Source organism: Chlamydotis macqueenii, chromosome 9, assembly GCF_036417535.1.
Source record: "Chlamydotis macqueenii isolate bChlMac1 chromosome 9, bChlMac1.mat, whole genome shotgun sequence".
NCBI classification, from domain to species: Eukaryota; Metazoa; Chordata; class Aves; order Otidiformes; family Otididae; genus Chlamydotis; species Chlamydotis macqueenii.
In genome coordinates this window covers 16,546,643-16,563,631 of record NC_141564.1, presented here as the reverse complement: position 1 = coordinate 16,563,631, position 16,989 = coordinate 16,546,643, and the positions used below count along the sequence as shown (strand labels likewise).

At 50.4% G+C, this 16,989-nt stretch overlaps 1 protein-coding gene across 1 annotated transcript; it reads right to left on the bottom strand.

Moving 5' to 3' along the window:
* Positions 1-100: 100 nt before the first annotated feature.
* TFRC (transferrin receptor) lies at positions 101-16,230 on the bottom strand. Its single transcript, XM_086754763.1, has 19 exons — positions 16,195-16,230; positions 14,265-14,335; positions 12,463-12,676; positions 11,653-11,872; positions 11,295-11,438; positions 10,483-10,579; positions 9,993-10,115; positions 8,662-8,757; positions 8,356-8,495; positions 7,801-7,970; positions 7,381-7,500; positions 6,670-6,755; positions 6,489-6,552; positions 6,075-6,142; positions 5,618-5,685; positions 5,153-5,234; positions 4,021-4,242; positions 3,342-3,482; positions 101-3,058 (listed from the first exon to the last, which is right to left on the bottom strand). The coding sequence occupies exons 2-19, from the start codon at positions 14,295-14,297 to the stop codon at positions 2,816-2,818; spliced, it is 2,331 nt and encodes a 776-aa protein (XP_086610889.1). The 5' UTR covers positions 14,298-14,335; positions 16,195-16,230; the 3' UTR covers positions 101-2,815.
* Between the last annotated feature and the right edge of the window lie 759 nt (positions 16,231-16,989).

The following is a 16,989-nucleotide window of genomic DNA, read 5'->3' as shown; positions in this document are numbered from 1 at the left end:
TGTCATCACCAGAGTCCTCATCCCAGCTGCTTGCGGTGAGGCCGGACCCTGACTCAAGCAGCACGGTGGCTTTGCAAAAACCCACAAGAGGAGTCGAGTGTTCAAGCTTTAAAACTTTATTCAAGCAGACAGCAGGTAACCTAGAAACAGTTTGCACCGCACACCAGTCAGATGCCAGCACCGAGCAAGGCATCCCAACATCCCAGTAGTCACAGCTGTGCTGCCTAGCCAGGAGAGGCTCTCTCTTCCTCTGCTGGCTACAAAGCATGTGATTAAGTCTGACATCAAGATGCATGCAAAACACTACGGTGAGGACTCCCAGACAGCAGCTCTTAAATGCCATCCAGAGAAGTGTCACTAGGAAACAGTAACACAGACAGGGCTGCACACAGGCCTCAGAGACAGCAGGGTACTTAAAGAAGAGCAAGGAGCTGCATAAGTCCAGGCATCAGGCTTCCAGAAAGACGGATGAAAATCCAGCCCCCTCATGCTAGCGAGCACTGAGCTCCGTAACTAGGCTGGGGGCTCGTCCTTGCCCGTTCCTCATGGAGGCCTGGGGCTCTGCTCCTGCTGAACAATGTTCCTTCCCTCAACAACTACGGCTAGGGCTCAGGTCACTTGCTTGGTTTAGGTTTAAATGCCAGATCAGATTGTTTGCAGACTACCCGGCTGGTGACAGCCAGCCAGCTGCTTTTTGGGAACAAACAGCACAGTTTCAGCAGCTGTAAAACAGCAGCAGTGTTCAGCTTCAGGTCAGTGAGCAGAGAGGCACCATGAGAAAGGTGCCACCGGCTTCCCCCCTCCACACAACACCCAGGAGGCAAGACTGGAGTTTCCAGTGAGACTTGGGGAGCAAGCAGCTTCCCATGCACGCGCACCAGCATCACTCCAGCACCAAAGCAGGCCAGCCTCTTAACCAGCACACACCTCCTGAACTCAAGCAGTGACCAGAGCCCTCCAGACAGCAGTCAGCCCCAAGGCCTACACTCACCTTTAATTCTCCAAGTCTTTGTAACTGATTTGAAGGAAGTTTACTACACCACAGAGCACACAGTCTAACTAACCTAGTTTCCACTAAACATTCAAGCACCAGTCCCGTGACTGGAGGCAGGAAGCCACTTCAAGACAGCACAGCTATTTGAAATAGTTCAGCCTACAGAGAAGGTAGAGTACATAACAGGAAGGAAGTACATAACAGATCGAAGTTTGTATCTGCATCACCACAGGAGAGTGAAAAAAATAGGACTGCAGGAAATTGATCCATGTTAGATACTAACCATCAAGCTTTGCAGATGACATTGCATGATAAGCATAGAACAATTATGGGAAACACTGTCCCCGATAATTACGTACACCCATAGTGCAACATATGGAGGTCACTGCCTCCGATATAACACCGTGGTAGGCAAAAACTACCTTGTTCTTTACACATTATGGAAGACACTGCCCCCGATAATGTCAGTTAGGTTTCATGATACATAAGGTACTGGAAGTTTGCAGGAAGCTGCCATTTCAAAAATCGGGACAATGCGTAATTTGAGGTACAAGGAGTTTGTGTGTGTTGCCGTGGGTGGAGGTAGGGCCAGGAAGTTGTGCTCACACCCCGTCCAGAAAGGGGGGGGCAAAGAGGGAGTCCGAAGCCCACAGAGGCATGGACACCACAGGGAAGCCAAATTTCTAGTACTTGAGTTTCCACCCAGGTTTTTAGCATTTCAAGGATCATTTTGGAGTACAACTCAAACTTGCTACCAGATTTACACCTTCAAGTTTCCTCTAGAGAGGTGTTTTTGCCACAAAAAGCTTAATTGTTAGTTTTCAAAGACCTCTTTTTTTTTTTTTTTTTTTGGAGGGGCCTGTTTGGATTATTTTAAATGCAAAGTTCCAGTATCATGTTTGATTGTAATAGCAGATGCTGCTTTATTCAAAAACGACAGTATAACTGTCATAATTATGGAAGGCACTGCTTCCGATAATTATCTTCTATAAAAAAACCACACCATTTATAGTGAACGCTGTCACTGATAAATAAACAAATAAATAAATATCTCAGTGCCAAACAAGAGCCATCTTGCAAAATGGCATCAGTCAAACAGGGTTTGGCCAGCAAGAGACTTGATTTCACAAAAGGCCCCAGAGCAACAAGGTCTGAAGTGTCAGCCTAGAGCCATGTCTCAATGCCGCAGGACTTACTGAGCTGCCAACTAAGGATATAAAGGGTGCATTAGATAATCTTTGGGTCATTTTCCCTGGGTATTGAGACCTGCCTTAGCAGCAGCAAGCCTCCAAGATGTCGTTGGGACCCTGCTGTTGCGTAAAGGCAGGCCGGGCACTTCAGAGCTTGCTGATAGTCCAGCACTTGCGGGCTGTTACTACGCTGTTTTATTTTTTTAACTACAGGTTGGTCTCTGCAGCTCCCTGCCAGAGAAGGGATCCTCATTATAAGCATTAAGAGGAACCCATTTTCTATTTTGTCACTAAGTTTAGGGGGCCAACAATTAAAACTCTAAATACATGAGGTACCTCCCCACTCAAGGTACCGGTTCAGGGGTCACCTGAGCTGTTAGTTCTCAAGTACAGTGGAGAGCAAGCCCCACAAGCGGCTGTACGTGACAGATGGGAGCCTGGTCAGAGATTTTATGGTAATCTTAGTACCTGCTTTAAAACTGCCTCCTGTGAATTTGTCAAGGTGAGATTTAAATTTTATGCTCAACTTTGGTCAAAAAAAGATACGTTGCCAGAAAATCTACAGAAAAATGATGCCATGTTAGGGAGTGGGTTTCCCTAATCCTGTACCTTAACCAGGTGTTTGCCATGTCTAGAATTCGTTGTCTGTATCCCAGATATCACCCACTAAAGCATTGGCAGCTCCTTTAATGGTCCAGGTCACCAGTGCCAGCTGCTCTCTCAGCATACTCGTGTCCACGCTGTCCTTTCCGGTTCTCAGCAGCTGAAGGTTCTCCAGCAGACTCTTCAGGGTGTGGGAGCCTTTGCCAAAGAAGATGTGGCGAAAAGGAGCATCTTTTGGCGAGAGGTATGGCGAGAGGAAGTCATACTCCACCTGGAGTAGAGGTGCAAATTTAGGGTTATACACTCACATCCCAAGTTTTTCTTTCCTAATCTGCCACATCACAAGACCCCAATCTCTGATCCCCACCCAACCTTTCCCATAGCAGCTCTGCAAGGGCCAGACCCTCTCCTGACACCAGCACAGAAGTCTGTCACATTGACATTAAGCCAGTGGAAGAGACACAGGTCTGCACAGTGCCCATGGCTCCTAAGAAAGAGGCCCATCCCAGCTCTCTTCCTTCGTGAAGAAAGGAAAACCAGTTGCAGATACTCACCTTCATGATCCTGTCATTTAGGGCTCTGCGGGTAACCCTGTTTTCCGTGTCACTGTTTGCAATGTCTCTTCTCAGTGCATCTGTAGCTCGCTGGAAGTCACCACGGGCAAAAAACAGCCAGTCCAAGGTCAGCCCCAGCGCCTGTGAAGGAGGAGCTGTTAGCAAACCTGATTTTCTTCTTTTGCTGCTCTCTTACCAAAAGAAAGTGTGGGGTTGGTGGTTTTGTTTTTTTTTTTTTTTGTTTGTTTGTTTTGTTTTTTTTTTTTTCCCGTTTTTTTTTTTCCAGTTTAACCAAGCAGCAGAGCAAGTTCCTGGCAGGCTCTTCTGGGGTCACTGAGCTCAGTGACATCTCTCCCCACCCATAATTTCTTGTAGGCTTTCAGCAGACGTGCAAATGAAATGCAAAGCTGCACTGTGCTGTGAATGATAACCAGACGAGAAACCATCCACATTCATTTCCTCTAGAGCTCACCACAGCCAGATTAGCTAAGTCTGTCTGCCACAGTGACTCTGCCTGCACTGCTCTATAAAGAACATCAATTCAGGTTACATCTTACTTCACTTTTGTGCCCAAAGTAAGAAGACGTCCACCTTGTTGTATCCAATGGCAGCAGAGCCTTATTAGCACATGGCTCCATAACAGTCTACAGTGATTGAGTGCACTCAGAGCCTTTCTTACCTTCACATCCCGATAGTAGGGTAAAAACTTCTCCTGGAACGCTAGCAATTCTTCACTGTATCTCTCAAAGTCCAGGAAGAGCTCATGATCATGGGTCAGCCTGAGAGCTATTTGTCCAGCAACTTCTGTAGCAGCACGCATAAGGGCATACAATTTGTCAGTCATCTTCAAGTTCTCCACGGTGTCCTGAGTAGTGCCCAAGAAGGGGTATTCCTCATCTTTCTGCAAGAAAGGTGGCACTGAAGTTAAGCCAGAATGCTTCTCCAGCTAGGATTTTTCACCTCCCACTACAGTTTGCTTGCTACTTCCACCACATCCCATCTCCTTGTGCTGTTAAGTAGTGAGACTTGAGTGGCAAAACTTCAAAGCACAGGGGAAAGGAACGAAACTCCTGCACCTTGTCCCCTAGTTTCCAGCAATCAGCAGGATGCTCTGCTCGTTTGTTAGACCCAAAGACACATAGACCAGTCCCCCACCTCAAGAGTTCACAGCAACCAGTTTTATACATGCTGGTAGCAGTCTCCAACCCTTCTTGACAGGATAACTCAAGGGGTTTTTTGTGGAACAAGTCTGACACTAACAAAACCCAAGCATTCATAAGGAGAGGAAGCTGTTATCAGAAATGATCCCAGCTGCACGCCTGCAGTAAGAGCAGGCTGCTCAGCTGGTGCCATTTTTGCCAGCCCCAAGCTGCAGCAGCAGAGCTGAACAGTCCGAGTTCGTACTTGCTCTGGGCAACAGTACTGCTTCCGCAGTGCGCTCTGCTTGCTGACCAGCGGGCCGTAGTATGGTCTTTCACTGAAGCAACAACAGCTTGACATCTTTGTAGTGCTTTTAGCTTCTGAATCATTGTCATCTGAGCCTCTAGAAGAGTGAGCAAGCCTGCTCCCAACAAAAACCAAGCGTTCAGGACTCTGGAATAGAGACTGTAGGCCAACCATGCCTCAGGAACAGCCTTCACAACGAGTACTGCCACGGCCACCAGGTGGGGAGGCTGCACCTCCTCCCCAGAGAGGCTCCTGCATGGACAACACGCTTCAGACAGCACCTTGTGCTCTGCCATTCTGGAGAGCAGTTACCTTCACAGCACCTTCCATGCAATGAGCACATCAGGCAGGCAGATAGCACTTACATTGCAGAAACCAAAGGAAACCACCGGGATTCCTGAGTAGGTCAGGAAAGGGAACGCTGCATTATCCAGATCAAGGGGAACACTGCAAAAGATGCGTATTGAGTGGTTACCAACTAGTCTGGACATCCCAGTAGAAAAGCCCTACAGTTGAAGCTCTCAGGCAACTGGACTACCCTGTCAAGACTGGTTTTGGCAAGGAGTCCTGGCCAAGTGCCAAGGGCTGCTTGTCCATTTCTGGCCGTCTTTGTACAAGGCTGTTCTTGCCCTACAAAAAGGTGTCTGGGCTGCCCACAGGCAGCACTAAGTACAGCTAGTGCTGTACCGGTCACGCTTGCCTGATCCCATTTCAGCAGGTAGAGCCTGCCCCAGACAGCAGTGTGGCACTGCAGCACAAAGAGCAGAAGCCATTTAATTTGTTCCTTTATGGAAATTTGCTTTCCTAAATAGCAGGATGGCAATACTTACATTTTTTTTACCCAGTCAGAGCCAACTCTGTCATACAGGCTTCTCGAATCCTTTGTTGGGTCGTTCACCTGCACAGAGATGACAGTCAGTGCACTTGTTCTGACCTCTGCTTGGGATTCCAGGTCCATCCTGGAGCTTGCATTGCTGTGCAGATGTCAGAGTCAGGTGTGCTCCCCTGACCTTTCTCCACACAGGCACGGTTCATGCTGGACAGACATTCAACTCCCATCGAACTGTGGCATTTGCTGATTTTAGATTCTGCATGCATGAACTGCAATTCATGGAGCCCAGCTGACTTCAGACAGGGCCCTCCAGAGTATCTCAGCCCTTCCTCCTAAACAAGGCTTTCTCCTCAGAAGGTCCCAGCTTGGGAAAGTGACCCAGCAAAGCTCTGGCTGCTTTCAGTTCCTCCTTAAAACCACAGTCACCTTGATTAGCCCAAGACTCTTCAACTCACCTCCTTCAGAGTTTTCTCCAGCAACGTGTACAGTAATGGGCTAGCAGAAATCTTCATGTGGTTGGAGCCTGCAAAAAAGAAAGGCTATTTGACCTGCTGGCATAATTAACCACTACCGCTAGAGCTGCTCAGTCCTGTGACTGAGCAAAAACTGATCTACAGCTTGGTGCTAAAGGAGCTTCAACAGACACAGGACAGTCTACTGGGACCTAGCAGAGCTGCCTCCTTCTGGCTCAGGCTACAGCAACCTCCCAGCTTTAACGACGACAGGAGAATAAATGGAGTCATGCCAGTCTTCAGCCAAACACCCAGCACCAACCTCTGTCACAGCCCCCATTCCTGGAGGTTAAGGGACATCTGTCAAGCTATTCTGGCCTCATTCAGTTTCAAGGAACTTAAAGAGTAGCAAGTTACCTAGGACTGCAGCATCCAAGTTAATGTAAGTGAAGGCTTTGGCATGCAGTGTGGCAGAGTACCCCTAGAAAAAAACCAAGTATTTTAAGGTTAGCAATACGACACCAGGATGTTTAATCCACAGGAACAGCAAATCACAACTGCGTAGTCACCACACAGAAGTCCATCAAAGTAAGAGTACCTCGAGCCATTCTGTAGCACCCACAGCTCCATACTCTCCTGCACTCCAGCTAGCAAAGATGATGCTGCGCCTTGGTCTGTAGCCATCTGCAAAGAGAGAGACTGAGATGTCTGCCCTTTCCCCATGGCGATACAGATTAGCACCGAGAGCCCGGGTTGATGAATTGCCTGGTCCTCAGACAGAGCTGAAGCATTCTGTCTGCTGCAGACAAATGCGCACGCTAGTGGCTGCAGGGACACTGCACCCTGCCCCCCTCGCAGCTGCAGAGCTGTGCAGGAAAATCACGCTCTCTGCATTTTCCACACTTTTTTGTTTTGCTGCCTGTGCCCAAAATTAACCCTGTAGACAACAGCACTCACACCAAGTGCCACCACGCAGCCCCCCATCCCGCTGTAGCTGGTTAGCCACCTCAGTTTTTCCCCACCTTCAGGCCTGGCTGTCCAATAGGCAGCTCAAGTTCTGCATTGTGTGTTATCCAAGGATATTCTTGATCCAAGCCATGCCAGACACAAGCAAGCAGTCCCTTGGAAGCGTGTGCTCACTGCAGACAAGTTGTCCATACTGGACAAGTAACAGCTTCTCAGGAAGCTTAGTCAGACTCCTCCCGCCTTCCCAAAGGATTATTCTGCAACCGAGCTCTCCAATGTTAACACACACAGAGCTAAACCTGCAGCACCTCCCACCCCCATGCTTTTGTACACAAATATTTACCTTTTTTTACCATTTCTGAGATCACATGGGCAAGTTCCAACAACATGGCAGTTCCAACACCAGCCTTGGCCGCTCCTGGGCCCCAGGAGTCTCTCTGGGCTCCAATCACAACATACCGATCTATAAAGGAGACATCAAGATCTGAGCTGCAAGGTTCAGGTTGCAAACACCATTTATCAGAAAAGCAGCTTTGAGCTTCTGTACTGGGAACAGAGCACAGAGTTTGATCCCTGGATCTGGCACGCTGCCCGATTTCATTTAGCATTTCCCTCGCAGCGCAGTTCAACTTTTTTTTTAGGGAAGGGTCTTGGTTCTGCTGAGGAAGTAGCTGTCTCCGTCTGGGAGCAGCTGTCACGTTCTGATGATCACAGAAGAGGAAGGGCTCCCCTCAAGACTGAGCCACAAGGCAGTTACTTTTACCTGGTTCTTCAAACCCCTTGATAGCACCAAAGATGTTCAGAATCTTCCTGTCCACCATAACGTTGTTCACGCTTAGTTTCACCGTCATGTTGCTCTTGCTGCTCAGCATCACCTTACATCCTATGACCCCACCTCTCCACTCCGGAAGGCATTCATCTCCATCCATTTTTCTGAGGGAAAAAGAGAGATCGTTTGACCTCATTATCCAGCTCTGACCTCATTTAGCTAGTCTGTGTAAAAAGCAAGCCTGTAACTGCAGTGTGTAGCCTTGTTCTGGGCCTGTTCACAAAATAGCTTGCAGTCCTGTACCACTAATTAAGCAGGGAAAGGTAGGATGCAGAGGCCAAGAGAAATCCAATACTTGATTACGCTCAGTCTTTAAGACAGGAGACATGGACACAAGCAACATTTCTCCAGCCAGTTCCAGTAAGCGCACTCTGCGATACACAGCAGAGACCAGCAGAGAGCTCCCTGGGCTCACAGCGCTTCAACACCATCCTCACTCCTGCAAGAGGGCCACAGCAGCTTAGCCTGCTAGCCAGGAGAAACAGTTACCTGAACAGCTTGCCTACTGCTTGGCTAGAGATAGTCTGAACAGCAATGCGAGGTAGTCCAGAAGATTCCACCGGCGGGAACTGAGTGTGGTTGAAAGAAGGGAAGCCTGGGGTGAAAGGGTCTCCAGTTCCAAGGTGGGCCTGTGAAAAGCAAGAGGAGTCCTCGAGTCTCAGAGGAGCCCAACAGTTTCCATCTACACAAGGGCATGAAGCACTGCTAAGCCAGAGGCCTGCAGAAGGACTGCTGCAGTCCACAGCAAGAAGGGTTAACGAGAACTACAAGCAGGGAAGCCAGTTGCATACTCACATGTCCAAAGGGGACAAGCGCATCTGTGTTCTTGTAATTGGAGGGGTCCAGGAACATCAGGGCTCCAATTGCTCCTGCCTCTTTGGCATTTGCAACCTGAAGCAAGGAGGAACATTAACTACACGTTAGCACTGCAAACAAGGGGAGTTAAGGCAAGTACATGGAGTAATGGTGTGAAGCGTTGTGTTCCTCAATGCCCAACTCCACAACAGATTTTAACAGCTACCTGACAGTGACAGATACACAAGAAAGTTGAATACCAGCAGCTCAGTCCTACTCCAGGCAGAGTGTTTAACACCCTTCTGAACAGTTAGGACACTCCACAGTTAGTGTTTCACCCTATGATTCCTTCAGCTCATACTTGCTCCTCAGAGTGGCTTAGAAGATGTTATTTAATTTGGATTATGCTCCTTCTGTTTTTCCAAGATTAGGTTAGTCTCAAGACAAGAGAGCAGCCCATCTTCACATGGAAAATGGAGGCAGAGTGGCCTAGTCAGGTCCCAGTTTAATGCACCTACAACCCAGCTGCCTCCAATATGCCACCAGTACAAATACTCTTGCAAGGCTAGACACCAGTCTGAAAAGCGGGAAGGGGACTGGAGAACCAGTGAGCACCCCTTGCAGAAGTGTTCTCAGCTGTGCCTGTGTCTGATGCATGCAGACAGACAGAGTCTAACCGGAAAAAGTCCTACGCCCCAGCCTCCCCAGGAACACCCATCTGAGGGGTGGTTCTGCGTCAGACCTAAGATAGGCCTGCATACAGAAGGACTCGGCTCCTTTAGGCTGCTTGGCTATTCGGTTCTGCGCACTACAGAGGGAACATTACAGCAACATGCAAGGTAGCTGACTGGGCATGCAGTGCCAGCACCTTCACTTGGTGAACAGTCAGCAAGGACCCAGGTGAGACACTGCAGCAAAGCTCTGAAAGCATCTGGCTGGCTGCAGCAATAAGAGGTGCTCTGGAGGCAAGGATGTTCTGCTCCTAGCAGCCCTATTGCTGCACCTAGCAATGACGGCCAGCTCTGCACCCTGTAGCCCCCAGGCTGCCTCCCAGCCCCATAGCTCCATCACTCTAGATGCTTGGCTGTCCCAGCAGGACTGCCAGAGGCCAAGAACAATGCCACAATGAACAGTAACCAGCTCTGTTCAGTCTTGGTGTGCAGACCTGCATGTGGAGGCTTAGTGCAAACAAGCAAGATCAGATCTGCAGGGACAAGCCTACATACACAAGTTCTAGAGACCTGAAGTGAGGCACAGAGATGTGTCTTCGAGAGGCGGAAGCACAGCTTCCTGCTGCCACATGACCAGGCCTTAGGGCACAGACTTCTTACCTTCTCAGCAAGGGTTATTTTTCCAGCTCTGAAGATTATTATAGTATCATTCAGTGAAACATCCAGCTTCTGTATCTTCTGAAAATCAGCTTTCAGGCCATAGTTCACATAGACTGGTTTGCCCTGGAACAGAAACACTGGTTATAAATGCAGCAGTCCTGTGTCAGTATGATACTTGAAACAGCCTACAGAGTCACAGTAACAGTGACTCCCATTAACAGCAGGGAGCTCAAGCTCAGCAATGTAAAGTCTGATCACACGCAACATACTGGTCTGGATCCCAGCAGAGAAGTTTAAGGAGTTACTTCTGCATCTTGATGAAGTAATCAAACTATATGGGCCCACTCCCCACCCCACTCTCTCCACCACCACTCCCAGCTCTCTAACTGGGGAGGGATTTATACACTCCATAGCTGAAGGGACTTATTTTGGACACTGCCACCCAAGAAGCATGCAAGCACATTTCCAGGATCTTCTTGGAGTCACTTACAAGAACAGAACCACTCTTGCTGTATGCCACATATGCACTGGTACTCTCCAGTTCCTCTTCTTCACCATCTTTGAGAACAGATACTTTGTTGTTGCTACTGTTAAATGTAAAGAGACAGTGTTAGGTTCTTTCACACATAAATTCCATATTCAACTAGCTCCCATATTTCAGTCTGTGCCCTAGCAATTCCGATCAAGTCAATACAGAGCCTGAAACAGGCAGACTCATCCCAGTACTTCTGAATCTCTGGGGTTGTTCAGAGACATTAACGAAGGATAATTTTGAAAACAAGTAGCAGAAAGAATCTATGCTTCCAAAACTCTCAGTCCCCTCCTAACTGGCGCTAAGCAAATTCACTTCCCCCCCAACATGAAGGGGCAAGTAAGACAAGAGGGTCTGAGCTGTCAGCCAAGACCATGCCTGCTGATAACCTCCTGAGCTGCTATAGGAGCCACTGCCAGGTCTGCCACACCTGTCTGGGTGACAGGACAGAGTCGCCCACGCTAGCAGTTTTAGACACAGGAAATCTGCCCTTCAGTTGAGTTTTTTACTCAAGTTTGTTTTCTCTCCAGTTCCTAAACATGCTTTGAGGAAACAGCTGTCCCAGGCGAACAGGGGCTACCAGACCCTCTGGATTTAGAAAGCCTGAGAAGAGATACGAGCAGCTACTGCTGGGCTAGATTAAGGCCTTTTTTGGAGAGGGGTAACTGGCTCACAATTTTAGCAATGCTTTTAGCAGAAATCATGTGTTTGTGCAAAACTACAGATATCCATCTTGTAAGGAAGAGATCTGCATGTCTTCATTAACGTACCTGCCTTTGACCTGCAGCTTAATGTAGTGCTCATCATTCCACACTTCATCCATCAGGAAGCTGGCAAACTGCTCGTGAATGTAGCTGGCAAGGTTCTCATCTTCACTCTGGCCAGCTTCAAAAGTCTCCCTATCTGCTCTTTGCCTGTAGATAACAGATGTATAGCTCAGGCTACAGCACCAGGTTGCACTGCACTGCTCTAGCCTGCAAACCCAAGCTGGATGGGCTGTTTAAGCCCATGTTTAACCACTGGTCACCCCAGAACATCTTTAAGGCCTTTGTTCTCCAAAGGAGTTCAAGTTCTACTCACAGGCTGCACCTGTCTCATAGCTGTAGCTAAGCTTTCTGGAACCGTTACCTCAAGCTGTCAGCCAGACGACTTAAGGACAGTTTCTTTGACAACAGGTCTCTGAGCTCAGGCCAGTAGACAGGTGGTTCAGGAACTAAGTCTTCCTCAGTTTCATCATCTTCTGTTAAGTAAGATGCAGTAGGAGTAATTTCACACTTGCCGCTTCCATCCAGACACCTGCTAGCTTTCTGCATTCGTCCACGATAACTCAAGTAGCCGATCAGAAATCCTATGGACAGAACAGGTGTTTCTTTGTGCTGCAGAAAGATGACCAAACCAGCCCCACACCATACAAGTGCATTCAAAGCAGCTTCAGGGTTAAGATGCATCTCTGCTCTCATGCCATTTTTGACAAGCGGGCATACCCAAGGACAGACAGGAATATGCAGCCTGACATTTTGCCTGAGCTGGCATGTTTTAAGCTACACTGTAAATCTGATCTTGTGCTTGGCAGAGTCCCTCCAGAACCACCTGGGAAGGAGAATCCTTAGTTTAGGTCAGTGGCAGTGTTAAAACCCCTGAGAGATGAGCACCAGAGGCTTTACTGGTGCATTCACTCACATCTCTAGAGATATGGTAAACCAGTACACTTGCCACTTGGACGAGTTAGCCCTTTAGCTAAGTCAGAGTTCCACCGTGAAACTTCGTACTTCTTTGTGCCAATTCTGTATCGTAAGTCTGAGCTAGACATACTTAGAGTTAGTGACTTAGAGGTTGCAGGCTGGATTCAGGCTCTTTAATTACCTCCTGAAACAATACAGATTCAAATGCTAACAGCCTCAGATATGCTCAATACCAGAACCCATTTCATTTCCTTACCAATTAAAAGCAGGAGGATAGCTGCGATGGCTAGGAAGCAGCGGTTCCTGCCACTTCTCCGTGGAGCAGGCATGGTGGCATGCAGGTGCTCTGCTCTCCCAATTTCCCCTCCTTCCTCTTCATCAGCAGCCAGCTTCATTTCTACATGGCTGTTGTCTCCGTCTGTTTGCCGAGCAACACTGAAGCGCGTATACGACATCAGCTCGCCACCAAACTGTGTGGAAAGACAGGTCATGCGATGGAAGAGTTTGCTACAGCAGCTTAGAGTCCTTGCAGTCAGCTGCACCTATGCTCCAAAGCAAATACAGCTTGTTCATCTGAAACTGCTCCAGCACAGCCCAGGCGTTTGGCTGTCAGTAAGTCAGGCTGGCTGCTTTGAACAGACAGTTAGACTCAGACCCACTCAGGGTCTCCCGAGTCTATCTAGCATCTGTTTGCCCTGCGCAAGTTCAGAGCCACACTGGTCAGAGTCTAGCTTGGAGTCTGTTACAGATATGACACAGCCAATAGCAACGGCATTTCCCATGCGACCTCATGGCAAAGGCTGATTGAAGCAGAAACTCCTGGTCTTAATCAGGAGTCCACTGATCTGACCCAAACATGTGCAACTTGCACAGAAGGAAACTTTGATCAGGACAGAAAGGGAAGGCAACTCGTCTATGGTTGGTTGTGCCTTTGAGCCACAACCACTTTGACGTAAATATTCTCATTCATTATCTAAATAATCTTGTGTTAAACTACCCCAGGCTGCTCTTAAATTACACTATTGATGAGTACTGTAAAGCAGCGAGGCTGGAGAGACATGACCCATGGGAATCCTGCTACCTCAGCTAACGTGAAAGCTGGGGATACACTTCCCGCATCCACCAGTGACCAGAACTGTTCAAAAGGTCTTTATCAGTGCCCAAGCAGAGCAGCTTCCAGCCTGGGCTCACTTTTCTAAACAGCTGCAACACAACAGTCCAACCGCCCACAGAACAGCAGCCTGAGTGCAAGGCAGTCGCTCAGATTAACAGACAGTTACACTCAATTCCAGGCGTAGCCAGGCACTGAGCAGAAGCACTCAGCTTCCATTAGAGCCGCTGAACTTGCCTGCAGCTACGGTCGTGCTGGGGACAGGCAGGAGACTGGCTAAAAGGCCAGAGGAATATTTTGCGAGCAACAGTTCTGGAGAAGCAGCTGCCCAAGCCCTGTTACAATCCCAGCAGCTTATCCACAGCTCTCGGCTTGCTCTCAAGCCGCAAGTCAGCAACTGGAGGTGAAGAGACCAGACATCAGTTTCGTTGGTTAAAAGTAAGCCAATGTTATTTCAGACCTACAGTTCTATCCCTGCCCACGCTACCTGCAACGAAGGCGCTGGCTGCTCACATTCCAGAAAGGGCAACATCGCAGTCTATGCTAGCAGTCTCCCTGCTCGGCTGCTCGACAGCTTGGCCTCCCTCACACTTTGCAGAGGACGTGTCTCAACCCCACATATCCTCCGTGCTTGTTCAGAGACCAAACCGTCACATTCACAGTCCTAACCTAGGGTCATTTCACAGTCTAAGCTCTCTAAGCTTCCTGAGAAACCAAAGAAATTGTAGCAGTTAACGATAACTCCAGCAGCACAGAACTGCTTAAGCCACCTCCTTGTCACGGCCAGCTAGCTACAGTGACACCTGCTTCACAACCCACTCAGTAGCACCTAACACTGCTTTGGATTTGTCATCTTCCCTGGTACCAATGTGGATGCTGTTGAAGCTTTCTTCTGCAGTATCATCAACCCACCGAAAGACAAATGGCACAGGGGGACTGTGTCTTACCAAGTTAGAAATCGTCGCTCTGGCATGGTCCATTGCCTTCTGGAGGAGTGCCCACCAACTTGACCAAAGCCCTAGAAGTTCAGAACACAACAGGTCAGGTCAGGCTGTTCCCCTGCCACTACATAAGATGTCCAAGGTCAGTCACTGCCACTAGTGGAACGCTTGCCCATGGATTTTTGTGGGTGTGCTGCTATGAAAGTCTTCCAGAAAAACCAAGAGCAACTTAATGTGACAATGCACACCTGCAGCCCAGAAAGCCAACCCCATCTTGGGGTTGCAGTGGGGCCAGCAGGTTGAGGGAGGTGATTCTGCCCCTCTACTCTTGCTCTCGTGAGACCCCACCTGTAGTACTGCATCCAGCTCTGGAGCCCCCAACATAAGAAAGACATGGACCAGTTAGAAAGGGTCCAGAGGAGGCCATGAAGATGTTCAGAGGGCTGGAGCACCTCTCCTATGAGGACAGGCTGAGAGAGTTGGGGCTGTTCAGTCTGGAGAAGAGAAGGCTCTGGGGAGACCTGATAGCAGCCTGCCAGTGCCTAAAGGGGCCTACATAAAAGACGGGGAAAAACTCTTCAGCAGGGCCTGTTGCAATAGGACAAAGGGTAATGGTTTTAAAATAGAAGGAGGTAGATTCAGATTAGACACTAGGAAAAAAAATTTTACACTGAGGGTGGTGGAACACTGGCACAGGTTGCCCAGAGAGGCGGTGGATGCCCCATCCCTGGAAACATTCAAGGCCAGGTTGGACGGGGCTCTGAGCAACCTGATCTGGTTGGAGATGTCCCTGCTCCTTGCAGGGGGGTTGGACTGGATGGGCTTTAAAGGTCCCTTCCAACCCAAACTATTCTGTGAGTCTAACTAACTCTCCAAAAGCATTTCAATAACTTTTCTAGTCTGGATTTATCTAGACAGAAAACTTATCTGAAAGGTAAACCGTGACTGATTTACTTCAGCATTTCTTCCTGAAAAGATGCTTGGAAAAACCTTTGTAAGCCCAGTAACTAGACACTGGGTTGGCACAGGCGTTTAGGTTGGGAGCATACAACTTGAGCATGCCCTCAGGCAGCACGGCTAGGAAATGGCTTTGAACTACTCCCTTACGCCCGGGAGCTCTGCAATACCAGCAGCTTTTATTTGGAGATCAAAGGTTAATAGCGGCCATCCACGCATTTCTCCTTTTGTTTAGGGCAAGAGTACAAGGAGATGAATGTCCCGCAGCTTCGAGAAGCCATTTCCAAGTGACAAATCTGCGGCCTAGGCTCCCACCTGGCAGTCAGGGCACCACAGGGCCTGCGCACGGAGGGGCTGCTACGAGCAGAGCGCCTAACCCAGGGGAACGGCACAGGGGGCCTGCGGGCGCGGCACCTGGCAGGGACGGCCCCAGGAGCATAGGGCCTGCCCTCCCCCCCGACCCCCTTATAGCCCAAACCCCCCATGCCAGCCCAGAGAGCGGGGGCAAAGAGCCTAGCAGGGAAGGGACCTTCCCTCCTACCGCCAAGCAGCCCGGGAGGCAGCCCCCCCCCCCCCACTTCAAAAACAAGGTGGGGTGGGAGGATAGGAGCAGCCTCCCGCGAGAGGCTGGGCGGTCCCGGGACCTGCGCGCCGCCAGATAAGCGGCCCGGCCGACACCCCGCCCGCCGAGCGCGCTTCTCCCCCGCAGCCCCTCAAGCACGAGCACGCTGCCTCTCCGCCCCGCGCCTGCAGCTGCTTCAAGGTCAGGCGGGCAGCGCGCGTGCGTGCGTGCGTGCGCATGTGCCTGTGCCTGTGCCCGTGCCCGTGCATGCGCCCGCGCCCGCCCGCCCGCGCACCGCGCCGCTGCTGCTCCCGCAGCGCCGCCAGAGCGGCTCGTGCGCGCCCCCACCGCGCGCCCCCTCAGGGCCCGCCGCTGCTCGCCCGCCGCCCCTTCCCGCTCGCGTACCCCGCTGCTCACCCGCCGCCCCTCTCCCGTTCGCAGCGCCGAAGCCCAACAGCAGCACCGGCGCCCGCAGGGGCCGTTCTACCTCCTCTCGCCGCGCGTCCCGCCCCCCCTATGGCCCGCAACCCAATCAGCGGAGGAGCCCCGCCCCGCTACGGGTCGCGCCACGCTCCTGCTCCCTCCGCAGGCTGGACTCGGCGACTGCTGTTCTCGCCGCGTACCCGCGCTTTGGCTGCGGCGGGGTCCCCGCGGAGCCTTGCAGAGCCTGGGTCGGGGGGTGCGGTAGTGGGCGGGAGTGGAGAGGCCGGGCTCTGGCGACCATAAGTCCCCGCAGCGGTTGGCCGGTTGCTGCTGCCCTACCTGAGCAGCCGCCGCTGCGTGGAAGGAATGCGAGTGTCCTGGTTTGGGCAGGGACGGGGTTAATTTTCCTCTCCGTAGCCGGTGTGGTTTGGATTTCGTATGTGAAGAGTGTTGATGAACACCCCGATGATAAACACCCTGACGAGTTGTTGCTGATGAGACCAAGGACACACTCTGGCTTTCCAGGTCTCGCTGACGTGCAGATGCGGGAAGCTCGGAGAGAGACCGATGGAATAATTGACCCAAACTGGCCAAAGAGAGTAAACGTCATTAAATGTCACGCTCCTTGTATAAGTGGGGGTTGCCCATGGCGGGGGAGGGGGGCATCCGTTTTCCATTCTCTCCATCTCTCATCTCTCTCGCTCGCTGGCATGGTTCTGCTGCCTTGCTAGCTCTTTTTTGCTCCTTTGCTGGCTGCTCGGTTTCATTTCCGTGATCGCTGCTCGGGGC

Bases quoted from the DNA above. Each gene is read 5' to 3' on its own strand.
- TFRC (XM_086754763.1), bottom strand. From the start codon at position 14,297: ATGGACCATGCCAGAGCGACGATTTCTAACTTG. The intron at 8,758-9,992 runs GTAAGAAGTCTG...TCCTTGCTTCAG, and splicing joins AAATAACCCTTGCTGAGAAG to GTTGCAAATGCCAAAGAGGC. The intron at 3,059-3,341 runs GTGAGTATCTGC...CCTCTACTCCAG, and splicing joins TAAATGACAGGATCATGAAG to GTGGAGTATGACTTCCTCTC.